Raw genomic sequence first — 27,595 nt, forward strand, 5'->3', positions numbered from 1 at the left:
AGGGATATGGTTTAGCATAGGATGGGAATGGTTGGACTCAATGATCTTCAAAGGTCTCTTCCAACCTTGTTATTCTGTAACAACTATTCTTTTAGGAATGTAGTTTGGAGCTAATAACACTAGAAAGCTTAAAGCAAGCTTTGTTTTCAAAACATCTGAATGTGTATTTTTTTTCATAGATTAAGTGACCGAAATAGCTTCCTTGAAACTTCACTTGGAGAAAAAGAACAAAAACTGTTGACCACAACAGAAAAACTAGAACAAATTGAGTCTTTGAGGAAACTGCTTCAAGAAAAGGATGTTCTGAACAAAGAGCTTAGTGAAAAGTTTGTGCATGCTGAGCAAAAAGTAAGTTAAAGTTGTTGTTAAATAGTATTTAATTTATTCAAACTGTTAGCCATAACTTTCTGTTTGTGTCTCGGCAGCATTATTGCGGTTTTTCACTGTCGGAAGGTTCTTACTCTGTTTCTTTACAGTTTTGTTCACTTCATACCATTTTTTGCTTCGAGTTGTGTGTAAGGATTTCTTAGACCCAACATGGAGCTTTGCATGAAACTGTTTATGTATTGTTGTGGTAATTTGACTCTAGCATCATAATGTTGATATAATGCTGTATATTTCTATTATATTAACCTCTATTTTTAATACCAAGCTGAATGAAGCATTAAAGAAATGCAGTGTTTATGAAGTGGAGAACACTGAGCAGAAAACAGTCATCAGTGATCTAACAGAAAAAGTTGCTACACTGAAGGAAAAGGTAACTCATCAAAATAAAGTAAGAGAAGAAATTTTATCTTCTTTTGATGTTGCCCATTTAAATGTTAGCAAAATCACAGCATTTGCTGCTAAAAAAATCATATGCTAAACTTCCTGACACTAAACTAGTCTAATGATTACCACTGTTATCTTGTGACTGTACAGTTAGTACAGCTTGATTACTTTAGGTACTCATACATGCAGAGTGTGATTCTACCATACATTTGAAGTATCCTTCTAATGTTATTTTCTTCGTGTTTAGGCTTTGAAACAAGATGGCCTGGTAGAGTCAATGCAGCTGGATTTGGACCAGACAAACGAAGAGCTTGACAAATTGAACACAAGTCATTTAGAGGAAAGATTGCAGCTTATTCAGGATCTCCAGAAACGTGAAAGAGAAATCGATAATCTTAAAGAAACATTGGCAGAAAAAGACAAGGAGATGTCTGTCCTGTCTTTGAGTATGACAGAATATTCTGAACAGGTTATCATCCTGAAGCGTCAAGTGCAATGCAAAGAGGAAGAAATACGAGGGATGGAAGAGGCATTATCAAAGGCTGAGAGGGAAACTCATTTACTGAAAGAAGTACAAACAGCTGATGTAAAAGATGCAAGTGTGAAGATTTCGGTTCTTTCTGAGCAAAGTAATACAATGCAACTAGAGCTAGAAAGAGTTAAAGTTGAGAATGAAGCTAAAACCAAGGAAAATGAGGAATTAATAAGACAGAGCAGTGAGAACAGCATTACGATTAAGGATCTCCGTTCTGAAATCAAAGCCAACAGTGTTGCATACCATAACAAACTTGCAGAGTGTGAGTCACAAATTACTTTGCTGAAAGAACAAATTAATCGATCATCTGAAAAACTACAAGAAACAGAGGATAGACAAAGGAAAGAAACTGAATATTTGAAATCCCAACTTGAGGAAAACAATACTCTAAAGGAAAAATTGAACGATTTGCTCAAAGAGAAAGAGACTAAAGCACAGGCTCTTGAAAATGAGTTAAAATCAATTAAAGATTCACACAACAAACTGGTCTTGGAAAATGCTAAAAAAGATGAACAGTTGGCTGAATTGTCTAGGAAGCTTATAGAACACACCGAACATCAAGAAACAACTAAAAAAGTATTGCAAGAGAAACAAGAGCTCATTATTTCATTAGAGCAGAAGCTTGGTGTTTTGGAGCAGCAAAATGAAGAGACTAAAGTTAAATTAACTGGAGATCTCAAAGCTAAAGAGATATGTTGCAAAGAACTTAATAACCAGTTAAATGAAATAAACAAACAAATTAACAAGATGGAAGTAGAGACACAGGAGAAAGTTTCAGCTAATAAGCAATTGCAGGCAGATCTTGAAGGAAAGGAAGAAAAATTGGCAGAGCAAATAAAAGCAAATGAATATCTGAAAAAAAGTATAGATATGATGGAAAAAGAGAAGGAACAGCTAATCGGTGAAAATGAGAATTTGTCCAAACTCTTGGATGTAAAAGAGTGTGAATTGTTAAAGAAAATCCAGGCTGTGGCAGAAATAGAGAATAAGTTATCTACTAGGACTGCTGAGTATGAAAAAACTCTTTCAGTACTGAATTGTGATAAAAACACTCTGGCAAAAGAGATTGAACAACTTTCAATACTTGCCGAGCAAAAAGAAAATTCAGTTGCAGAACAGCTGCAGGAGAAAACAAAGGAGTGTGATGTGCTAGCTGTTCAGTTGTTTGAAAGCAAGGAACAGACACAACAGTTGCATGAACAAATGCAATTACTTCTCATTCAGCTGAAGGATGCCAAAGACAAAGAAATAAATAAAGAAGAAATGTTAAATAGTAAGTTATCTGAGTGTAGTGGCCTCATCCAAGAGCTCGGTCATAGTAAGGAAAAGAATTTACTACTGCAGGAACAACTTCAAAGTGTAACTTTGGATTTTGAAACTGTAAACAGGTCCCTGGGAGAGAAAATCCTTCAAAATGATTCATTACGTAAGGAAATGGAAGAGAATAAGCTTTCTATTGTAGAGTTGCAGGATGAAATAAAAAATCTTAAAGATGAAAAAACAAAGTTATCTCTGCTGGTAGAAGAAAGAGACCTGACTGTAAAAAGTCAGGGTTTGGAGCTTGAGGAGTTTCATAGGCAAGCTTCTGAGAAAATAGAAGAAAGTATGGTGTTAAATAATCAGCTCCAGCTATTAAGCAAAGAAATGGATGCGCTTAAGCGTGAAAAGGAGGACGTTTCAAACTTACTAAGCGAGAAGTCCTGTGAATGTGAAGTTCTTCAGTCACAGTTGGTACAGCAACAGTCTGAAATTACTTCAGCAAGGCAACAAGCACATACAGCAACCGTAGAAAACGAAAAATTGAAAGTAGACATTGAAACAGTTAATGTTATGGTAACGAAAAAGTCGGACGAAGTAGCTGCTTTAACTTCACACTTGTCCCAACAAAGTCATAATATTTTAGCTCTGAAGGACCAAATCGATGGCCTGTTGATTGAAAAAGAAAACTTAAAAATTGTCTTAGAAGAAAAAGCAACTCTCCTTTCTGAAAAGGAGGCTTTGATTCAGCAAATGACAGATAGTAAAATGGCAGGAGAAGGACAATATATGCAAATCGTTTCGGATCTGCAAAACCAAATACAGGCTCTAGGTTTTGAAACCAACCAGCTTAGACATGCAATGCAGGAAAAAGAAAATGAATTTAAGAGGCAAGCCCAAGAGTTAAAGTTATTAAAAGACAAATCTGAAGAGTCTGATGTACTTAGGGTTCAACTGTCTGAGAATATGGAGGTTATTTCTGACCTTCAATATCAGCTTAGAAATGTGACAGAAAAATCATCCCAGTTGAACAATTCGATTTTACAGAAAGATGAATGCTTAAAACAAAAGATAGATGAATACATCAGTTTAAAAGCACAACTTTCTGAGCTACAGGAATCTTCTGGCTTGCATCAGAAAGAGTTAGAACTTGTAATGTCTGAAGCAGAACAATTAAAAATACTTGTTTCAGAAAAAGAATTAGCTATCAACAATGTTTCACTATTTAGTGAGAATTTAAAGGGACAACTTCAAGTGAAAGAGACTGAGTGTGAAGTCTTAAAGAAGCAAGTGGTAGAGTTGGAGGAAGTGAAAGTGAATTTACAAAAAGAAATACAACATCAGAAAAATGTAGTAATTGAGATGGAGCAGTCCTTATCAGAAAAAGAAACATCTCTTATGGAAAATAAAAGTCTTCTCAAAACTCTGAAGGAGAATGCAAGGAAGGATGAAGAGAAGACAAGTTTAATTTCTCAGCTCCAAAGTCAGGTATGTGAACTAACACAAGAACTACAGAAATCTAAAGAGCTAGTCCATGAGAAAGAAAATGCCTTTTTATCTCTTCAGGAGAAAATTGAAGCACACTATGAACTAAGAACTGAGAAGAATGCAGCTCTTGGGCAAAAAGAAGAAGTAATTGCTGGACTGCTAAGTTCTTTAAAGGACAAAGATACCAGTATACAGCTGGCAGATAACAATGTTAATGTTCTTTCTAGTGAGATTGAAGTTCTTAGAGAAAAACTAGAGGAAAGTGGTATAGCCATAAAAAACCTTAATAAGGAGTTTCAGGAGAAGAATGAGAAGCTTGATACTAATCAGAAGAAGATGGATTCCTTAACAATTGAACTTGACTCTCTAAAAATTGAATACCAAAAAGCACTAGACCAAACAAGTACATTGGAAGAAGAACTACAGCAAAAAGAACTGGCTGTGGAGTCACTCCATGTGAAGTGTGCTCAACAGGCAGATAACATAGCATGTTTGAAGCTAGAGTTGAACAATGTAAATTCCAAATCATCTCAAGACTTCCATGACAATTCACTTTTAATAGATAGTCTGCAGCTTCAGGTAGAGTCTTTAGAGAGAGAGAAACTTCTGTTACAAGAAGATGCTGATAAACTGATGGCTGAAAACATGCAACTTGCTGAATCTCGAAATAATCTGCAGAAGAATTTGGAAGAGCTCCAAGAAATCAATGAAAAACTAGAAACCAGTGAGAATTATTCAAGAATGCAGATAGATGCTGTCAAACTACAGATGAAGACTGAAAAAGAGAAGTTACAGATGCAGGTTAGTGTGAAGAGTGAAGAACTTTCTAAATCAGAACTTAGATTTGAAACTCTAGAACAAAGTCTCCTTGAGGCAGAAAACAAATGGGTGACAGAACTTGATAGGGCAGCTTTACAAAATAGTAATCTTACTGAGCAATTGAGCAGTTTAGAAAGTGAAATTAAATCAAAGGATAGCAAAATCCAGTCTTTGCATCAAGAGCTGGATCTTTTAAAAGGTGAATTAACTCGAAGCTTATCTGCATTACTTAATAGTAGGCTTTTATGTAAAGAAAAGAAGGTACAGGCTTCAGAGCTTGAAATGCAGCTAACTGATAGTAAAATTCAGTTGGAAAAATTCTCCACTCTAATAACTGCTATTTTGAGCCAAGAAACAGAAGGTGAACAATTGCAACTGGTGCTTTTAGAAAAGCAGAAAGAAATAGACACCATGAAAGATGAATTAAGAAGCATGCAGTCACTTGAGAAGGAGAAGGAGTTGCTGCAGGATGATATTGAAAAGATGAAGGGCAAATACCAATCTGAAATTGACTGTCTGTCAGAAGAAATGGCCATGGTCAAAGAAACATTGTGTAAGCAACAGTGTCTCTTGCAAGAAAGGGAAGTGTTCTCTGCGGAAATAAATAAGCAGGTTGAATTTCTTCAAGACAAGATAGATAAATCAGAAGAAATAGTAAGAACCAGTCAAGAAGAACTCCACATTGAAGCTAAAAAAGTAGCAACTCTCCTTGAAGAAATGGGGCAAAAAGATCATCTAATAAAAAATTTAACTTCCCAGATAAATCAGCAGAAGGATTTAGTATCTGGTTTAAGCCAGCAACTGAAAGAAAAGGACTATTCTGTTACCCAGATCATGGAATCATTGTCTAATGAAATGCTGAATTTTTCTGAAGAGAGAAATATATTAAATACCAAACTTCAAGACCTTGAAGCTGCTCATAATAGTTCTGTAGGAGAGCTAAGCCAAGTACTGCAGGAACTTGAGGACTGTAAGAAAGAACTGGAACACAGTCAGGTTACATTAAGCAATAGAGAAGCTGTATTTAAAGATTTAATAAATGAAAAAGAGGAGATGCAGCTTAATCTTGAGAAAATGGGCAAGGAAAAAGAGAATCTGAAAAAGAAACTTCAAGCAGCATTGATAATAAGAAGAGATCTAATGCAAAAAGTTGGAAAACTAGAGAAGAGTGGACAGGAAGAAGTAGAAAAAGAGCAAAAAAAAGCCCAGGAGTTGTTGAAGAAAGTTAATGAGTTAACAGACAATCTAAAACTAGTTGAAATACAAAATAAAGATTTTGAGTTCCAACTTGGAACTTTGAAACAACAACTTTTAGAAAAAGATGCCAAAATAAGTGATTTGACTGAAATTCTGTCTGCAAAAGCCTCTCATTTAGAGGAACTTCAGGGCAATATTGCTGAGTTAAATGATGTCATTGCTGAAAAGCAAAATATATGTGAGCAGAACCTCAAATTTTTAGAGGAAAAGGACAGCATGCTTGCTCATATACAATCTATGCTTGATGAAAAAGTGAGTACTTATGAAGAGGAACGCTCTCAGCTGCTCTCAGCTCTTGAAAAGGTGAAGTCTGAAGTTAAGAAGGAAGAATTGTTGAAGAATTCCAGTTCAGAAGAGCCTGATTTAAGTACTGCGGATAGGAAGAATTATCTGGACTCTAACACTGACATTAATGTCATAAATCAATTGAAAAAAGAAAAAGAAGCCTTAGAGAGGGAGCTTTTGGTCAGAAAAAAAGATATGAAAAAACTTCAGAAAGAAAGGGAAGAGCACGCTAAACTTGCAGCAGATTTTGGTGAACAAAAAAACCACCTTGAGAATCTCAAACAAGAGCATAAAGCACTCTGGGAAGTTCTTCAAACAAAGTGTAAAGAACTCAATTGTAATCTGTTAGAAGAGTATCCCCTAGGGAAATTGCTGGCTTCATCTAAGGCCGTGGTGGGTGAAGAGGCAGCTGACCTGAGGAATTTGGAATCAGACAAACAGAGCAACAAGGTTCAGGTTGCGTCCTTGAAAGAGTCAGAAAGCATGATCACTTCAGTGGCAAGTAAAGATACCGAGTTGAAAGAGTTAAGAAGTAATTATGCAAAACTTCAGGAGGAGACAGAAATGTTAAAGCAAGAATTGAGAAAAATTTCAGCTCAGTTTGGTGGTGAAAGAAAAGTAATGGTCAGCTTAAACTCTTTGAAACAGCGGGATCGGTTCCAGGAACAGTGTAAGAGCAGCTGGTTGGAGGATATAAAACAGCTCCAGAAAAAGCTGGAAGCATATGAGGCTGAAGCTATTGACATTAAGACAGCGCTTGAACATGTGAATAATGAGAAAGCAGCACTTATTAAAAAAAATGAAGAGGATTACAAGATGAGCGAGGAGAAACTGCAGCGATTGAGAATTGAAGCTAGTAAGGAGGTTGCAGAAAAGAATGAGGAAATAGAAGCATTGCGTTACTCGCTTAAGGATGTCAACAATAAATTTGATCAGGAAAGGGAATTGTTAAATGAAGCTGTGAAGGAGGGACAGGAAGAAACCCACCATTACAAAGCAGCATTTGAAGAAATGAAGAATGAAAAAGAGAATCTTCTCAGTTGTTTAGAAAAGTCCAATTTGGAACTACTTAATATGAAAAAGGAGGTAAAACATTTCAGTGAAAAAAACGAACAACTTTTGACCGAGCTATGTATGCTGCGGGAGACAGCTGAGATAAGTAGACCTGTGGTGTCATGCAAAGAGTTTAAGGAAGAAAACGATACTGAAAAGGAATTGGGAGAGTTTTGTTTGGAAAATAATTCTCTTCAAGGAAATTTACAAGGTAAAGGCACCTCTTCTCAACTATCAGAGACTGATTATTCCAGGAAAACTAAACTGAGAGAAGCAGCTCAATGTCAAATCCAGAAAGAATCGCCACTGGCAAAACTTCCCCATGGAGATGATTCTAAACCACAGGAGCAAAGAACAGAAGAGAAATCCAGAGAGCGCCTTCAAAGAAAATTACAGGCAGCTTTAATATCACGTAAAGAAGCCCTCAGAGAAAATAAATGTCTTAAAGACCAGATTGATAAGCTGATGTTGGAAAGAGAAGAGCTGCTGAACAAGACAGGTATGCTTCAACACTTGATAGATCCTGGTACACCAAAACAAAATTCAAGTACTGTTTCACCATTGTCTGAAGAGGAGAGCCTTGTTTCTGAAAATGCTAGACTGTTAACTGAAAATGAAAACCTCACTGCAGCATGTGAAAGTCTTAAATCCACCATGGAGACTATAGTTCAGGAAAAAGAGGCTTTTTCTTTCCAACTAAATACCTTAAAAGATTCTCAGACAGTTGAATTAACAGGATGGAAGGCTAAACATAGTGAATTAAAGCAGGAGTATGAATCACTTCTTCAGGCTTATGAGAATATCAGTAGTAAAATAGCAGATATGAGGCAAGTTATTGATCTTGCTAAAAAAGAAAAGCAAGAGGCTATTCAAAGACTCAGGGAAGGAGAATCTGAGAAGGAGGCTCTTGAGAAACGTTTACAAAGCCTCATTGATGAAAATGAGGTTATGAAGAATCAACTGAAGCAACTCAGCGAATCCAAGAAAATGGAAGTTGATGAATTGCAAAGTAAAGCAGAAAGGCAGATCCGTGAGCAAGAGTCAAGGATGCAAGAACACCAGGATCGTCTTCATGAACTCACTGATCAGAATCATCAGCTAATGGAGGAGAACGAGCAGCTGAAAGAAACTTCTGAAAATTTAAAGCTGGCTTTAGAAAAAATTCAGAATGAAAATGAAATCCTTCATAGTAACATCACTGTAACTAAAGCGGCTTTGGGAGAGCTCCAGGCTCAAATGGAAGTGTACCAGAACGATATGCAATCTAAAATAAGTGATGCATTATGTGAGAATGAATCAATGTTAAAAGACATTAATGTGTTGAAGGATAAACTTTCTGAAAAAGAACAAGATGTGCTTGTCCTGGAACAGGAAAGAAAATTAATTTCAGAAAAAGCAAAAGAAACTGAAAAATCCTTAGACCATAAAAATCATTGTCTAACAAAGCTGGATGTGGAATGTAAAAGTCTTACACAAGAAATTGTTAGTCTAAATGAAAAAGTTAAGATTTTAGAGGATGATAAATGTCTGTTACAGGAAGAATTAGAAAATGTACAAGAAAGTTCTTACAAGGTAAAGAATGAGAGAGAATTTCTTGAGACAGAATTGCTTAATCATGTTAAAAAAGTTGATCATCTTACCGATATAATGAAATCAGCACAAGTACAAAATAACTTGCTGATACAGCAGCTGGAAGAATTAAAGGCAGAAAAATGTGACATGATTAGAGAAAAAGAAGAACAGCAGTTACACCTTGTAAGAGTGTTTGAGGAGAAGGTGAAGAGTGCTCAGCGGGATAATAGTGGAAGTAAAAACAAAACGAAAGAATTGCAAGAGCTCTTAAAGGAGAAGCAGCAGGAGATCAACCATTTGCAGAAGGATTCTATAAAGTTCCAGGAGCTGATCCTGGATTTGGAAAGATCTGTGAAACTCTCACAGTCAAAAAGTGAAAAATTTGAGAAGGACTTAAGTAATATGTCAGAAAAGCTTGCAAAGTCAAATGAAGAAATACATAATCTCAAGGGAAAACTTTCTTCACAGATGAACTTGTTGGATCAGTCAAAGAATGAAGTGGACAGGCTTACAGATGAGAATCTAAATTGGAGAAAAGAGCTCAAGAAGAAAGAAGATGAACTACAAATTCAAAGGAGAGAATATAAGAGAGAATTGGAATTTAATCTTCAACAATTAAAATCAGTTCACAAAAGAGAATTTTTGAACCTAGAGGAAAGACATGGTGCTCTGCAGAGAGAAAAAGATAGGGCAATGAGTGAGATTCATGGTTTGCAGGAGGAAGTTAGCATTAAGGACTCTCAAAACAAGAAACTTCAAGCAGATTTGAATGCTGCTTTGGCACGATTAGCTGCTTTTACAAAGTGTATGTCCTCTCTTCAGGATGACCGGGACAGGGTAATCACTGAAATGAAAACCTGGGAAATGCAGTTCAAAGAGGCCATCCAAAATAAAGAGAAACAAATAGAAGATGGTAATAAAAGAATAATGTATTTACAAGATGAACTGAAAGACAAAGTGACTCAGATCCAAGAATTGAATATCAAATACTCTGTAGTAGAGGAAACAAAGGATGAAATGTACTTGAAGCAAAAATCTGTTGATACACAACGCTATGAAGAGCTTTGCCGAATAAAGGAAGAAAATACCTTTTTTTTAAACAGGCAGCAAGAATTGGAGAGTGTTCTTCAGTCAAAAGAAGAAGCTTTGCAAGCACTCCTGAAAGAAAATAATTCCCTTAATCATCTCATAGAGAACAGTGAAAGTGCAGGAAGAGAGATAAAAGCGCTGGAAAGTAATTTTACAAGACAGGAACAAGAATTGCAACAGCTTCTAGCTGACAAAGAAAAAATGAATGCTGAATTGCAAAAGCAGATTACCATTTCTGAGCAAATGAAGATCATGCTAAGTAATAAAGACAAAGAAATTTCCTTACTCATTTCTTCAAAAGGTGATGAAATTTCTGACTATCTGATGCAGGTACAGACTCAACATAGGAAACAAATCAGTGAGTATGAACTTCAGTTAAGGTCTTTGCAGGTGGAGCGACAACAATCTGAGGAGTCTTGTCAGAGGATGGAAAATGAATTGAGAAATCTCCAGATAAAAGCAGACAAAGCAGGTCAAGATAAAGCTGCAATTGCTAGTGAAATAGACGCCTTGAAAAAATCGATGTCATCTCTTCAGAATGACCGGGATGATCTTTTTTCTAAATACAAAGAGCTGGAACATCTTCATCAAGCTGTCTTAAATCAGCGGGACAGCCTTATAGTTGGCAATGCGAGTGAGAATAACGCTTTGAAACAAGAATTAAGGATACTTCTCAATCAAATAGATGATCTTCATTCTGAAAATGCAATGCTAAGTGCACAGCTGATAAAATATAGGGAAGATCTTAACCAGGTTTTATCTCTGAAAGACCATCAGCTGAAAGACTTACTTAAGCAGAAATTGGATTGTATTAAAAGCCTTGAGCAAGAAAAATACGATCTTCAAAAACAAATAAAAGAAATGCAACTTTCCAGTCAGCTGCAGAAAGATACTGCTATGTCTTTAGAACATGCAAATAAAAAATTGGTGTCTAAAGTGAGTGATTTAGAAACTTTAATTGCATCATTAAACAAAGAGAAACTTGTATGTGAATCTGGAGAGAAACTTCTAACTAGTGCTGTTGTACAGAAAAAAGACTGGGTATCCAACGGACAGCATGGAGAAAATCTTCAGAAGATTCGAGAACTCCAGAATGCAAGAGGCAGAAGTGCTAAGGATGCAGATGAGGGATACAGTAAGCCTCTTTCGACACTTGAACATGGAGATGAATCTGATGCAGAGAAGATGATACTCGAAGTTCAATCTCAAAATAGTGAGCTGAGGTCCCAAAATGAGGCCTTTGGCAAAGCAATGACGGCTCTGCAAAATGATAGAGATAGGATAATAGACGACTTAAAGGTGCTTCAGAGCAGATACACATCTGAACTCAAGACTGAAAAAAAGAAAGGAGATGAACTTGAAGCTCAATTGGATGGCTTTAAAGTACATCTTATCAGTATACTCAAAGAGAATTCTCTTCTGAATCCGGTTATTCTTGATGCTGCAGATAAGGTTACACTTGATCAGGTTGCTCATGAAATTGAAAATCTCTGTAGGACATTAGTTAGTCGTGACATGGAGATTAGCAGGCTCTCATCTGAGTGTGGGAATTATGTTCACCAAATTGAAGCATTTTCCAAGGCTATGGCCAGTCTTCAGGATGACCGAGACAAATTGCTGCAGGAGATCAGCAATCAGAAGGTAACTTCTGAAAACAGGGCACAGCTTCATTTCCCATTAGTTGTGACGGCATCAATTAAATATATTCTTTTAAAAGTAATTTGGATATGCTTCAGAACAATAGGGAAATAGTGGTAAGTTTTAACTACATCAATATGTAATTTTGGTTTTAATACAAAGAATGCTTAGAGCCATTATGGATTCTCAGGTTTAACATTGTTGATTATATGAATGCTAAGAAAACTGTGACTAGAAAAGGCCTACTCAAGTAATTATCCCATTAAACAGAAGAAAACGTGGAGAAAAACATACTCTGTAATTCTCACACAAATAAAACTTCGATCATGTATTTTTCATTTCACTAATCATGCTTATTAAACATAGGCTAAAGAAGGAGCCAGCCTTGCAGCTGTTGAAATATCAAAACTGAAGACCAAAGTTGATGATTTGGAGAAGGCACTGAATCAGACAAAAGCCTTCCAAGCAGAAACTGAGAGAGAGATTGCATCGTACCAGAATGAGCTTGCTGGATTAAGGTATAAATATTAAAATTAACAAATAATACATGTGGCTTTTGTTTAGAATTCTTAAAACTGACAGAAAACTAAAATTATGCCTAGTTTAGCAAGATGTAGGATAGGAATATTTCTGTAATGTGGTAAGTCAACTTACACAGAGTTGTCTTTGTTCACGGTTGCACTTGTATCTTTATGTAATTGTCACTTTGTTTATGTAAAGTTTTAAACTGTCTTAATATTTTCTGTTAGTGACTTGGGTGTGGGGAATTACAGTTCAAGAATCTTATTTCACTGCTTGGTATAATAATCTCTTCTTAGAGTAACAGTTGATATGGCTGAACATTTCCACCCAATTTCTGCCTTTTTTTTTTTTTTTAAAGATATCTGAGGTGTTGCTTATTTGGTCCAACTACATGATGCTCAAATATGAAATTAAGTTAATTTTCAATATTTTTGCAGCCTCAAGAATCTGCTTAAGTACTATTCACATCTTGCATCATCTGTGACAAATGAGTAAGGTGACACCTTGGACCTAATTTGGTGAATCTCTCACAAGGTCTGCTTCAAAGCAAGCAGTAGATATTTTTAAGTGGCACACTGATGCAGATAAGATTTGGTCATCTCAGACTGCTGTTGTCATCAAGCTTTTAAACTTGTGCATATGATTGAAGTGCAAAAGCACGTTATGATCAGTCCAGTGAAGAATGAGTTTTGTTTGAGTTTGAGGCCAGTAGGCAGTAGCCAACTGCCTTGTTGCATTTTATTGTCCACGGTGCAATTTCTAGCGCTCTAAATAAAGTCTGTGTAAGATAATACTGGTTTATACTAGAAGCTCTTGGGGAAAGGATGTAGATCAAAAGGCCAGCCCCACATTTATCTCTGCAAATGTGGGCAAGTTAACGTGAAATATTCAAACTTTATTACAACTTGTAGACAGTATGAATAGTAGTCCTGTAAACTTTAAAATGATAAATTAAATTCAGAAGGATTTAAATTACCTTTATGCCTTTTGTGATACTGACTGTGTATGACAGCAGTTTTTAGAGATAAGGTAAGTTTGTTTATTTCAGTTTTGTGAGTCTGGGCTTTTCAAACTTGAAATAGGGTAGACTGGCTATCTTGAGCAGTGCTCTGCATTGCTGCGACGTAAATTTGCTTCGCTATGCAGCCTTGTTCTTTAGATAGCTGAAGTATTTATTGCATTAACAGATGTTAGTATCTTTACAGCTGGTGAGATACTTGTCTCCAGGCCAATGAAGAAAATGTGATGTTATCTTTCAAGGCTTTTATATTCTCATATTTTTTTCTTTTTAGCAGATGTTTTTAAACTGAAATGTGTATTGAGAATGTTCAGGTAGTGCTCCATGTTTGCATAGAACTGTTCAAAAGCTACCGTTATTTATTTCAGAAATAAGTGAGTACAGCTTTATCCTTTTCATTCACTACTATGTAGTATATTAACATTTAACATCTAGTCTAATATTTTATATTCAGAATGGAAAACAACCTCCTCCTCTCAGAGTCCCAGGCACTGCGAAATCAATGTCAAATTACGGTTGCTGAGAAAGACCGACAGATTGCAGAGCTACAGAAGCTGCAACAAGACATGGTTGTTAAGCAATCAGTCTCTGCTGGCAGCAATTACCCAGTCAAGGTAAACAAATGAAATATAGTAGGAGGCACGAATTTACTTCCATCAGTTTACTGTATTTGTTGTTCAGCCTGCTTCCCAAATGAGAATTGTACAACATATGATAGTGAAGTAGGGAAGGCTGATGAGTGCATTACCTCTGCAGGTGGTCAAATCGGTAAGTTCAACTCATTTGCTTGGAATAGTTGTTAATTATTAAAAACACTTTTTAGTGGAGTCTGATAAATCGATCAACTTCTTTAAACCAAAGAAAAATCATGAGTTTCTTATGTGTTGATAAAATAACAGAGAAAACTCGCTGGTGTGGTATATTTTAATGAACATACTTTTTGAGTGTAAATAATCTGTAGTACACTTCACCTCACAAGTTTACAAAAACTTGTAAAAAATTCAGTAAAGATTGGGATTGTATCATTAAGAAAGAAAGAAATGGGTGGTGATGGGGAAATCCCAACCTAATAGTATTGTGGCATGTGAAATGAGAATCCACATTCACTTCTTGAAAACCAAGAATAAGAGATATTAGGGCAGAAATAGAAAACTAGTAAAAGGATATGTTCTTTCAGGTAATGTGAATATTTTTTCAGATACATTAGAGCTACCACATACTTTCAGGGACACAGTTTTTAAAAGGATCAAAACCAAACTTGATAGTTTACATTGATATAACTTGTATACTTAGTGCTAACGAATTTTGAAGATCTAATAAAGTTCATTCTTCAGATCTTAAATAAATCTCTAATTACTGCAGATTAGAATAGGACCTGATTGGGGGGAAAGGGAGAGATGTGCATACTGGAAGCGTTCTTGCCCTTCCCCTGAAGCAGCTGGAGTTGGCTTTTGCCAGGAACAAAATACTAGATTTAGAAAGGCAGCAGCTGAGACCCAGTCTGGCAACGCTGTCTGCTCTTGTAGGCTATCATTACAAGCTCAAGGAAAGTGTTATTTTAGAGTAATATTCTTATTTGCGTTTTCTGTGACGAAGTAAAACATATTCCTCTGAGTTTCATTTAAAACAGTGGTTTAGTTGGTCAAGTTTGTGTTTCGTATGAAGATCGTTTTCTGTGGTTAAAGTCATGAATATAAGCTATTGAACAGTAATATCCTTTGGGTTACGGAATATTCTGTGGTACAAGTCTGTATGAGAAAACAGACTCCATCAAGCATTAGAGATGGTACCTTCCCTCCATTATGGGACGTTAAGGTCAAAATCTTGACCTGTCAGAGATAAAGGCCAAAACTGTGTATCGGTGTTAATGTTGGGTGGACTTTCAGCTTTAGATTCACATTTATGAAATATCTGTTCTTTAGTAAGTCATGAATATCGTACATCATTACCTTGACAATAATTTTGAAAGGTGTTTTATATTCATCTGGGTTTTTTCTATTTTTCCCTTTCATGCTTCACAACTTGCTAATTAAAAATTTAATTGGCTTACTTTTTAGTGGTAATTTTTAATTGTTTTTTTAATGGTAGTATTTAAGTTGAAAACACCAAGTATTAGATTTTTTTTTATACAGTCTTTTGTAAATGTGGTGTTAACTTGTGAGAAGTTAATATGTTTATGGAGTTGTATGTTATTTAGAGAACTACTACCATTTACCCTGAACATGCTAATACCTTTTAAGATTTTAGAAACTGCCTCCCTCGCTGGAAGTGCAGATGCACCAGAGGAAATCAAGCATGTTGTAGCTGAGAAGAATCGGCTTCAAAATGAACTGCAGCGCTGTCTTCAGGAGATACACCAGAAGGATCTGCATTTTCAGCAGATAAATTCAAAGGTAACTTAGGAAAACAGCTGTGATCCTGAACAGCCCATATGAATCTAAGCTGGTATCAACATAGAAACATTGCTAAATTGGTGGTGTCATGTGTGATTGAAAGTTAATTTGCTTTAAAACTTGAATTCTTCAAAACAACCCTGTTGGCTCAGTCTGCAAACTGCAGGCTAGATGTAAGTATTGTTTTTCTGTGAGGATTTCCTGACTTTTTGTTTGCCCAAGAGGGTTATTTGAATCTGCATTCTGAAGAGACTGATGGGCACTGCTGAACTTCTGTGCAAGGTAAAATATTTTTCATTGTAGACAGAAACAGATGTTTGTCTTAGCTGGAACCGGACTTAAGCTATCTCATGCCAAGTTTTAAATACCTCAGAAATGTTTCCTTACAAATTCTTGATGAGTGCTTTTTTGGGTGGTAGGACAGTAAGAGTGTGTCCCCCACCATGAACGCGCATGCGCGCACGTGTGTGTGTATGTTCGGTTTTGATTGCAACAGTTTGTAAATACTATTGGAAATTCCCTTCATTTTTATCCCTTTGTGTGGCCTGGTATTCAAAGCAAATTCTGTTTCTGTTACCTTTCATCTGTCATTGTGACAGTTTTCCCTGCTTTACCCAAACATTTTATCAACCTATTAATGGTTTTAACCAAACTTGGAAATAGGTGTAGAAATCTCAAGCCCCTACAAGTGAAGATGAGTGTTTTAGGTAACGGGCAGAAACCCCCAGCTATTGTCTGTTTTTTGAAAAGTTGAAAACTCTACTGCTGTGCATTCCTGGACTGCCTGCTGAACATGTTTATATTATCATGTTTATTTAGCTATATGCCTTGTCTGTAAGTAGCACTTATGTATACTGTCTTGTGCTGGTTGATGATATCATGGAAAACACAGGGAGGAAGGCACTGAGGTTTAAAACCCTGAGTTTCTGATTTGGGCATGTTGATTACAGCGGAAATCAGTACTCAATTGTCATTATTTCTGCTGCTCATAAAACAAGTAGTTAAATCTTACTGAACTGTGAGCTTGCCAAAATGTTGATGGAATTTTGAAACTAGCATTCAGTTAAGTGTTTTCAACAAGTCTCAAATCTGTAGTAATTTCCTGGAGGGCATAATTCCTAATTTTCTTTATTTACATGTTAATTTATTTAAGGTTGTGCAGTCAGCAGAAGAGAATGCCGTCTTGTCTGCCCAGTTGAAGACTCTTTCGCAGACTCTAAGAGATAACCAGCTTCGTTACACTGACTTGCAAAATCGTTACTTAAGACTGGAGAGGGAATATCAGACCATGCAAGTAACATCTTTCCCAGGCACTGTTCAGGTAAGCAAATACATGGAAATGTTTTCAGTTTTTTTTTTCTCCTGTGCTTATGCTTTTCTGGTTTTCATGCTAAAAATGAAGTAAATGCTTTTTGTTCTGCTGATTCAGTACTTTTTCTAGCAGATGATGCACTGAAGATAACTGTCTTTAATGTTGCAAACTTGGTTTTTTTTAACTTTTCATTGAAGGAAGCTGTTTATACCTGCTTTTGTTTTGATTTGTTTTGAAGTGTCATCTTGAATTGGTCTAGAGCTGGCAGGGACAGTTGTGATAAATATGATTATAACCCCCATAATTATTCAGTAACATGAGACCCTAAAATATCCTTACTTTTCCATGAATAGAAATAAACACAAACAAGGAGAACTATAAACTAAAAATTAAATGAATCCCACACTTCTTATCTCACAGACCACTTGGATTCTGCTTTGGATTGCAAAGCATGGGGTGGCTGAACCACAGTTCCCAGTGCTTGCGCTCTGCCTAGAGCTCACTAGCTCTGAATTTAGGCATGCGTGGTCAGCGCTGTGTTACTGTGTGGATGTGTAGATGCATTTCTTCCGCTTCAGATACTATTCAGAAATTGCTGTGCTCTGGGGTGTACGTGTATCCTTTAAATCCAGCAGCATGCATGAGCAGTGTGCTTCAACTTTCATATAGAAAACAGGTTGGGAAAATTACAGCTATGGAAATTAAAAGATTAAATGGCACGAAGATTGATTTGTTCCACTGCTTTGGTGTGCTTATGGTCTCTTTAATTGAAGTAAATATTTTTAGCGGTTAGAAAAATGGTGACTGGTGGTATGGTTTTTTTTCCTCTTTTAATATTTTCTAGGATGAAACTAGAGCAGAAGTTCCCCCTGGAGCGCCACAGGAAAGATCTGCAGTTATTGTTGAAATAGACAATATGGAGCTAAATAAACTCAGAAAAAGGTCAGGACTGAGAGCATGTATTAGCAATATTGTTTTCTTGACAGCTGTGTTGTAAATGCAAGAGTAATGTTTTTCTATCACTCTAAGGCGTTATGGATAAAAAGAGAAAGGAATGGTTTTACAGTTGATAAATGAATCATAAACATATTCTTGAAGTATTATTATCTGGTAATGTTTATGGCTTGTTTTTGTAAAGACATATTTGTTGGTGACTTTATTTCAATGTCTAATATAAAGCATATCATTATAATTAAGTATTTATCACAGAAAAGAACGTTCTTTAATAAAAAAGGACAAGAAATGAATGCTTTAAGTACATAAAGTAGTGATTTTGGATTCCATTTTGTCATAGGCTTGCAGAGACCGAGCAACAATATGATTCAGTGCAACAGGCACTCTCACAGCTGACAGAAACACTGTCAGAAGAGAGGAGGAGGAGAGAAGCTGCAGAAGAAGCCCTTGGACTCTCTGAGGAGCAAAGTAATAGGTAAAATACTCATGTCTGTAAGACGTGGAGTTCTTTCTTGTTAAAGAAAAGTGTCTGTAAAACATACTTCTTTTTCTTTTCTTCTCTTACGCTTTTGGAGTATGTGACAGATAGATTGCTGCATTAAACTTTTATATGGGTATGAAATAACTTAAATGTTCAGAGAGCCAAAGCCATCTTTTGCTTCTGCTAATCTTTGGACAAATGCATGGTGAGGTCTTCATTAACACTGTGCCTGAGAGTAAATGCAGACTGTACTACAGAACTGGAAAACGCAGTGCCAGATTTGTTTCCCTTTTATTTTTAGTGAGATTACTGATAGGGTTTTGTATGGGTGTTGTGGTGGTTCAGCCCTGGCTGGAGGCCAGGCACCCACGAAAGTCAGTCTATTACTCCCCTTCTTAGTCGGACAGGGGAGAAAATATATATTAAGAGGCTCAGGAGACAAAATAAGGATGGGGAGAGATCATTCTGTCAGCAATGACATGGGCAAAACAGACTCAACACAAAATGAAGAGAGAAACTACCTAATTTATTACACTACACTACAAAGAACAGTAGTGTAATAAACTCCCAACTCTGGTCAACTCCCAGAGTTGGGAGCACGACCAAATCTTGAAACAAATGCAACCAGATCTTAAAACACTTTCCCCCCACCACTCCCTTCTTAGCAGACTTTAGAAAGGATTTTTCTCCCTTCTTCCCCCTGGTTCGCAGTACAGGGGGGGGCAGGGACTGGGGAAATGGGGTTCTCGGTAGCACCTTCCCCCTATCCCCCCATTCTAAGCAGACCTCCCTTTAGCCATGATCTTGTTTCCTTCTTCCCTCTGCTTGCAGTACAGGGGGGCAGGGACTAGGAAGAAATGGGGTTCTTGGTTACTTCTTCATGAGCTGTTTTCCTTTTTTCAGATCTTAAAACACCTCTACCTCCCCCCCAACACTCCCTTCCTAGCAGACTTCACTCTAGTCATGATTTCACTCCCTCCATCTCCCTGTTCGCATCTCGGACTGGGAGATGGGGGCTTCGATCAGTCCCTTGCAAGTTGGTTTCCTTCTTGGCCAGGGGTGGTGGAGGGCATTCATTCCACACCCTCCCCCTGCTGCACCGTGGGGTCTCACCCACAGGAGACAGTCCTCCACGAACTTCTCCAATGTGAATCCTTTCCCACAGAGCTTTATCTCTTTATCACAGTGTTGTTTTTGCCTATATGTGATTCTCAGAGGTGCTATGACTATCTTGGGCTGCGACTTTGGCCTTGAATTGCTCGTTGTTTATAGTTTAGGCTGGCAGAAAACTGTAACTGCTGCTTAAAAAACCTGTCTCAGCAGCACAGCCTCACAAAACTGCAACAGGTGTGAGATTTCTGAGCAAGTAGTAGAACAAGTGGAACAAACAAATTGTAGATGTTACTTCTGGGTCCACAGTAGCCGAAGCAATGCAAATGTGTGTGTAGCTGTGTTTAAAAACCTTGGTCTAACTGTGGATCAGGAAAATGTTACAGGCTTTGGGATTTTTTTCCTTTAATTTCTTGCTTCAGATGTTAGATTCCAGTAATCATCAGTATATATTTTTTTCCAAGTTTGAGAAAGATCTCAATGTGTAACACCTTTTAGTATAGCCACTGTTTATGTTTAAAATATCATTATCTGTCTGCCTACATAAGGTGCCTATCACTACCGTCACCTGAAAATCACTGCTCTGTAAGCTAGCGGTGATGGGGCTTACTCTGAATAAATGAAACACCTTGAGAGTAGATTGTAAATAGAGGCTGAAAAATACCTGACAAGACAAACCAAGTCTAAAGGCTTTTTGTGGGGACTTTCCCCCAGCTATGTAAAGATGCAAAATAATATTCCTTATGTGGATTTGGTATTTTAGTAGAATATATAATTCAGTACTCTCTTATCTCCCTTTTAATTTGTCTCTAGATTTGATGCAAGCAGTTACAGGTCTGTACCTAGCGAATACACTGTTCAGATGGAACCTGAGGAGGAACGGGAAGCCTTAATCATCAATCCTAGTGAACATGTTGTTGTGCGAAAGGTAAGTAAATGAAAGCTTTTAAACCCCTTGAATTATAAGCTAGTTAAGTGGTGTGTGTTTTGTATAGTGGTAGTTAGAGACTGGATTGAAGCTGACACAGCTTGTTATCTCCTTCACACTGCTCCTTTCTTTTTCTTGTATTTCCCCTGCTATACCTTTCTTTCAACTGTCATTTATTCTTGGAGTGTGGATTTCCCTTCTGAGTGACTGGGAATCACAGATTTTGGGTTGTCTTCTTTACATGTGAACAGTGGCACGAAGCAGCTACTTGTCTAATCTGCCTTGTCTCTGCAGAGCTGGCTGAAGTACTTCTTTATTCAAGTACTTCTTTATTTGTCGTTGGGTATGGGTGTGCCATAGAGGCATCCATTCTGAGTAGCAATCTGCAACTGAAACTACATTTGACTGAAAAAATGTCATTAATTTCTTTTCTGTTTGGGTTCTGGATGGTGAGTAAACTACAGGCAGCTGTGTAAATCATACGATAGAACACATTGCATATGTCCAAATTAAAACATGACTAATCGTATTTATATTACACACGTGGCCATTAAATAAAATGGGTATGCATATAATTATGCATTTTCATCTCTAGTGTAAATACATATATATGTATTTATATAATATGCAATATATATATATATCAATCCTTGTCCCTTTTTACTAGTTTACCATCATTTATGCTTAGAGCCTGTCCTGTGCTTTGGCCTCCATTGCTGCACCAGAGGCAGAAAGGTTTATAGTGCCTCAGAAATACTGAGATACAGTAGAGCTTCTTGTCTGTATTCATGGTAACTTAATTTCATGCTTCTTGTTTCTTCACCAGATGAAAGGAGGAGCCCTTTCCTTCAGAAGATGGCTTCGAGGGCGAAGTCTGTACTGTTCTAAGCTGCTGACCTCCAGAGCGAAATCCCGCTATTTATTCCTCACGTACCTAGTTACACTACATCTTGTTGTTTTACTGTGCCTCACTGGTGTTCTCTGAGTACACTGCATTTTTTGGGTAAATTATTTCTCTGTAGGTAACAGTGTGCCAATTCAAGATGATGGACTTTCCACATGCTGCTGCTAAGCTATGCACTGGACACAGTTGTATATTTTCTTGTTACACAACATGAATCTTAGGCTTCTTAAAAGAAATTTGTGTATATCACAGTTGCTCCAAAGCTGACTTGAATTGCTCTTTAACAGTGGAATATTATATTTGCTAAGGAGAAAATATTCCCCTCTGTTTGCCCTATCAAGAAACTGCTGCACACAAGTTTATTTAATATTGTTTGTGAGTACATAATGATTGATTACTACTGAATGGGTTGTAAATGATATCTTTTCTATATAAATTTTATTTTAAGAGTTAAACTATAAATTTTAAAGGAATATTCAGCTATTACTGTTTATTGGCTTCTTGATTATAACAAGAAGTTTTATAGAGTGCAATAAAGGAAGATCTACTGGATTTTGGGGTTTTTTTGCTGAAAATAAAAAGATTTAAAAAGGTTGTTCTTTGGCCATGCACTTTGTAATGACTGACAAGGTGCACAGATATATATATGTGTGTATTTAGATGTATGGTAATGAGGTAAGGCAGCGATTAAAGATGCAGCATTGCGATGACGTGAGGAAATGTCTTCAACTTCTTGTATTCTTTTATTGCTGTTTAAAGGTTCTGTAGCTTTTCTTATGGTGCTGGTTTTTTTGGGTGGTTTTCTTGGTTGGTTGATTTTGTGGAGGTTTTTTTTAATTCACTGGCACTTGTCTTGGTGTGTTTTACTGCATATCGTTGGGGCAACATGTCACTCAGCTGCTCAACACGTGAAATTCAAGCTTGTAAAGACACAACCTTACCTGGTTTACGTACTTGAGCTTCAAGATACAACTAAATAAAGGGTACCTTTTAAACTAAGAGGCTGTATGAATTAGAGGATTTGCATTCAGTTGCTGTAGACATTTAATAGTCTTACACGTCGAATATTAATACATCTGTGTTTGGTTTCAATGTTCTCGGAAACTGCACAAGCTGTTTTTTGAATCAGAGAAATAGTTATTTGTGAAGACTGTGGCCACTCCAAGCCCAAAGGAGGTTTTTACACCCTGTATGCTTGTTTATTGGTGTTTGTTCTGCCTGTGCTTCCCTTCATATCTGTATAAAATGGAGATAGAATCAAAATGAGATGAGTCTAAAGGAGCAGAGATAAAGTCACAAAAAAGGAGCAGCTGTTTGATTTCCTGTTTTCTAGACTCAAATCCTAAAAATCTTGGGGGAAACGAAAACCGAATGAGTAAGTATGTGACAGAATTCCATCAGTTTTTCTGATGAGCAGATTCAAGGTTGACTTTGAAGAGAAGTTAGTCAATTACCTGCTTAAGGTCCAAGGATTCTCTGTGCAAGGTCTGTGTTGCAGTCATGTGATAGGTAAGAAGGTTTGGCTGGCATTTTATGTTTGCAGAGTTAACATTTACCAAAATGTGTCTGATACTCTGCATCACTTGTGTTTGTCATCCAGAATGGGAAATACTGCCAGGTGCGGTTACCTTTGTAGGGAAATCCTGTAAACGTTATTTGTTTCATGGTTCTTTACAGAGTCAATGAATCCCAGAATGGTCGGGTTTGGAAGGGACCTCTAGAGATCATCTACTCCAACCCCTTTGCTAAAGCAGGATCACCTAAAGCAGGCTGAACAGGATTGTGTCCAGGCAGGTCTGGAATGTGTCAAGGCAGGTCTTGAATATCTCCAAAGAAGGAGACCCCACAACCTCTCTGGGCAGCCCGTCCCCATGAATCCTGGTAACAATCCTCCCTTGAATGGATGATCACTGATTCAGTCCCTGTTTTCAGCCCTAGCATCACCCAAGCACTATGTTGGCTGTTTTCAGTGCGTGCCACATGAACAAACAAGTACAGTAGGACCCTGAGTACTGGACATGGATAGACTTTTTCCCTTTCCAGCTTGCAGATGGCTGTTAAGAGAATGATAATGAGTTATTCTTAGCTAATTGTGTTCTAATGAAGCAGAATGCTTTACAGTGACAGCCACAAATCCTTCTAGTCTTACTCATCTAGTGTGAGGGATTTTTATCTTGAGGGGAGAAAGCAACCCTCTGTCATGACGCATAGCAGGTTAGAGAGTGGGAGAGGATCCAGTGGTGGTAGAAATTCTGCCCTGATTTATCCAGACCTTTGTGCTGTTGCTGTGATAAGCACAAACTGGGGAAAAAAAGTTTCCAAAAATGGCTTGATGTGTAAATACTCTGTGAACTCCATTCCAGAAGCTGATATAAATGTGATGGAAAGTGAGATCATATCATTTACAAAGAAGTTTTTAGAAATCATCACTGTTTCCTTCGTATTGCCCTGAGAGTTTTTTCATGTTACAGTTCATGATTTTAACACTTCGCTTCACTTCATCTGAGATCTTTCTGGGATTTACAGACTTGCTGGAGTTGGATGCTGTTTGCCTCGAGCTTTGAAGGAATTCCAAAGGGTCTCCTGGTAATTCAGGTTTGACTCTGTGGTTGCAGGGAGACGTGCAGACGTTTCTCGTCGCTGGAAGGATCAGTAGAGTGCAATGAAACCACCTTGGTCTGTCTGAAACCTGTAAGAACACTTCAGTAGTGTTTGCTGTCTGGACATTGGGCCTTGTGCAGAAGCCAAAACCCAAGCATTTCTCCTTTAATTGTATTTAATCGACACCAGGAATTAGAAAAATAATAATTGAAAGTAAAAAATAAACAGCAAATCTGGGGAATTCATTTAGGAACACCATCTGGTAGCAAGATTAAAGAAGAGCTGCTTTGTGAAAACGATTATTAGACCTATAAATTCAGCAGCTGTAAAGCAATAACATGCCTCAATCAGTGAACATTTTGAGAAATGCTCTTTACTCATTCACCTTGTAATTAGGCAATGATAAGCAAAGCAAGACAAAGGGGGAGGGAATTAACAAATTCAGCCTTTTATTTTATTAGGAAATGTCAGTCCTTTAAAATCCTCTATTCTTAAATTCTAGTATCTCATCTGATGTAATTCTGATGTATTTAAGAACGAGTTTCCTTCTGTTTTACCCTGGTGAGGTTCTGTACTGTCGGATGTTGCTGGTAAATGATTGGTTTATGGCATGGAAAAGCCTTTCCCTGAGGGTTTTGGAAGAAAATAGAAACTCACGGCAACATGAATGAGTGTTCCAAAATACCAGCTGCTATACCTAGTGGTTAAACACTCCTGTTGAAGCTGTTAACACAGTTGTGTGATAGAATTATTCTGCTTCTGTCTGTGAAAAAAGAACCTTCCGGTCACAGACACATCCACAGGAGTTAAAATGATTTTTCTTTTTAAAATAATGCCATATTTTTGAATTCTGTTTCCATTTCACATGTGAGTGTTGGGACCAGTCATGTCACAGCCTTGCTTTGTAAAGCTTATGGGAAAGGATTGAACACCAGGAACCTCATGCAGCCTGAACTTTAAAAACCTTAACTCTTCCTGTTTGTGAATCTCCAGGGACTTTGGGATCCTCTGAAGATTATGAGACACTTAAAATTTCCCCAAACAGGACTGAAGTGATGGCAGGGCAGACCCTAGTGCCGGTGGCCGTTCTGTGCCTGCTCCTGGCCTGCCTGTGCACATTGAAGTCAGGTACATTTTTGCATTAATTGCAGAAAGGATGCTTAATGCATTTTTGCATTGCTTGGGAGAGGCCTTTGCTGGGCAAGTGCTGATTTCTGTTCCTTTCCCATTTGTGAAGTACCCTTCTGTACCATGTGAAACTGTCAGAGAAGGAAAAATAAAATTCTTCCCTCTCCTTGACTGCCTAAAGTGGCAGTTGTATAATTCTAAAAGTAACCAAGGAATCTGAAACAGAAGTCTTGGTGAAATTCAAGCCCTCCCTCAGCAGGAGTTTTGCCATGAATTTCAAGGAGTTCAAGACTTCATTTGATGTGTTGGCCAACTACTGAAGTTAAGTTGTTCTGGGCGGTTGTGCCCGCCACCCCTTGTTTCCCAGAATAGCCACTTGGGAAAGGTATTTACCACTTACAAGTATAGAATAGGTTCTGTAGTGAGCACTTCGTGTTACAGAGGAGCTGTAATTGAAAAATACTTTCCTGAAACTTTTTGTGGGGGTTATTTTTAGTTGGTTGTTCAAGACTGATGATGTCCCTCTAAGAAAAAAGCAAAATGAATCATGCCACTAGGGAGTATCTGTGGTCTTTGAAGTAACGAATGTTCGGTGATCCTTATTTACCTTCTAAGTACTGACATTGCAACTGGTGGGTGTGTATGATCAATTAATTTTCAACAAAGAAAATTTCTAGAAGATAATTCAGCCTTGGAAGAGATGGGCTTACGTTTGCTTAAGTCAAGTGGTGCTGAATGTTTATCCTCTAGCTGAATGTGTTCCGTGGTCATGAGGCTAATTAACAGCATATTACAGGACTCCTTGAGGGTACAGCAGAGATGTTGTCCCTTTTGGAAACAAAGGTTAAATGTCCTGATTGATTTGCTTTGGTAAAATCTATTCAAGCTGAAATTTATGTGGTTACTTCACAGGCTTTGCAAGATGGGGGCCTTAGTATAGACTTTGCTGATGAGGTTTTTTACTGTGCCAAAATCGCTAAATGATGGAGAGTTGCTTCTGTCCTGTTCCATCCATCTGCTCCTCTCTCCCCTTCCCTGTTACTGTTTTGTAGCCAAAACTGTGAGTTGCTGTGTGTGATGACAATGAAACCACTGCTTTCATCTGTGACAATGGTTCTGGGCTTTTCAAAACTGGGTTTGCAGGAGATGATGCCCCAAGAGCTGGTTTTCCATCTGTTGTTGGATGTCCTTGACATCATCAGTTGGTACCACAATTGGAAGTGCTGTCTGGTTGGTTTTGTTTGTTTTGGCATGTGTTATTTTTGTTGGGTGGGTTTGTGGGTTTTCTTTGAGAGTTCAGATGTGGCAGTGGGAGAGCATCCGATTTATCAAGACAAACTTCCCATCGGCCTTGTGGGAGTTTGGCTTGTTAACTGATGATTTTGCTGCATGTCTTTTAAGGTAAACTTCTTGGTCCTTCGGAAAAGTGGTTCTTCCACCATAAAATATTGACGTTACAAGAACATGAGCATTTTAATGACATAAAGGTGTTTTATAGGAAAAAAAAAATTCCTGGCTTGTTGGATTAATAGTTGTATAAATACAAAGAGAAAAGAGAGGCAGAACATCGCTAACATGAGAAACCAAATGAGTAATAGTGGTAAGTTCCTTTTCTTGTTCCATCAAGCAACGGCATAGCCCACTAAACTTCCCAAAAACATCTCTAGCACACCACTTTATCAACTCAGACAAGACTGGGAAGAATGAATGTGGCTTTTCTTGACCTTGGAAAGTGTCTTTCTGCTTAATTAGCTTTCTAACATTACCTTTATAAATGGAAGATACAGAGTTTTGTTCACTGTATTTGTATCTTGAGTCAGATTTTTATTTTCTGGTCTGTTAAAAACCCTTCCCGGATGTTCTGGGTGTTCTTTTGCTGGGCTAAATAAGCCTGGTTTGAGAGGCATAAAATACTCAGCAATTTAAGGAATACATTTTGAACACCTCCGTGAGTTGTTGAATATCAGTGGTTCAAAATAGGTCCATTCTTTAACATCTCCAATTGTTCATTGGCTTTTATTAGTGATTAGAGCTGGCAGGTAATTTTGCACAGTTAAGCAGCCCAGCAGCTGTATTATTGAATCCATGGGATTAAAATATATCCATGAGCAAAATTAAGTATTTTTTATGCCAGTTGGTGAATAATATCCTGCTTTGCATGTTACTATATTATTTGGGGCAATCATGATAGGTTTCCTAATGCAAACATGACAAACTTAGTAAAACCATTATTTAAAAAGTGGCATTTTTTAGAATATCTGTGTCTCATATAAATGAATGCTTTCCCCCCCTCCCTAAATAAATATTTTTCAAAACCATTTTACTTCCAGCAAGGAGGTATAACATCACCGTTTAAAGGCAATAATAGAGCCACCTAGACACAAAGGGCAATCAAACATGTAAAGTAAATCTAGGGAGCCAAAAAGAACTTGTATCTTTTTCACCTTTACTCCTTTGTGCAATGACAAAGGCCCCATCCC

The 27,595-nt window shown here is 37.4% G+C and overlaps 1 protein-coding gene and 1 pseudogene across 2 annotated transcripts in view; both read left to right on the forward strand.

The window, feature by feature from the left end:
* The window catches only part of LOC311190779 (uncharacterized protein), a 44,727-nt gene extending 22,349 nt beyond the window's left edge, over positions 1-22,378 (forward strand). Inside the window, exons 19-29 of the mRNA XM_084262800.1 lie at positions 180-348; positions 653-757; positions 1,019-11,767; positions 12,131-12,282; positions 13,759-13,918; positions 15,545-15,697; positions 16,851-17,018; positions 17,854-17,951; positions 18,304-18,438; positions 20,368-20,482; positions 21,309-22,378. Coding sequence (XP_084118926.1) covers positions 180-348; positions 653-757; positions 1,019-11,767; positions 12,131-12,282; positions 13,759-13,918; positions 15,545-15,697; positions 16,851-17,018; positions 17,854-17,951; positions 18,304-18,438; positions 20,368-20,482; positions 21,309-21,467 — 12,163 coding nt within the window. The 3' untranslated portion in view covers positions 21,468-22,378. The remainder of the gene's footprint in view (positions 1-179; positions 349-652; positions 758-1,018; positions 11,768-12,130; positions 12,283-13,758; positions 13,919-15,544; positions 15,698-16,850; positions 17,019-17,853; positions 17,952-18,303; positions 18,439-20,367; positions 20,483-21,308) is intronic.
* Positions 22,379-23,586: 1,208 nt separating this feature from the next.
* LOC311191909 (actin, alpha cardiac muscle 1-like) overlaps positions 23,587-27,595 on the forward strand; it is a 50,054-nt pseudogene continuing 46,045 nt past the window's right edge. Inside the window, exons 1-3 of the transcript in view lie at positions 23,587-23,773; positions 24,981-25,115; positions 26,181-26,314. The product of the transcript in view is annotated as an actin, alpha cardiac muscle 1-like (transcript). The remainder of the gene's footprint in view (positions 23,774-24,980; positions 25,116-26,180; positions 26,315-27,595) is intronic.

Source organism: Gallinula chloropus, assembly GCF_964237585.1.
Source record: "Gallinula chloropus genome assembly, chromosome: 4".
In the NCBI taxonomy this organism is placed as follows: Eukaryota; Metazoa; Chordata; class Aves; order Gruiformes; family Rallidae; genus Gallinula; species Gallinula chloropus.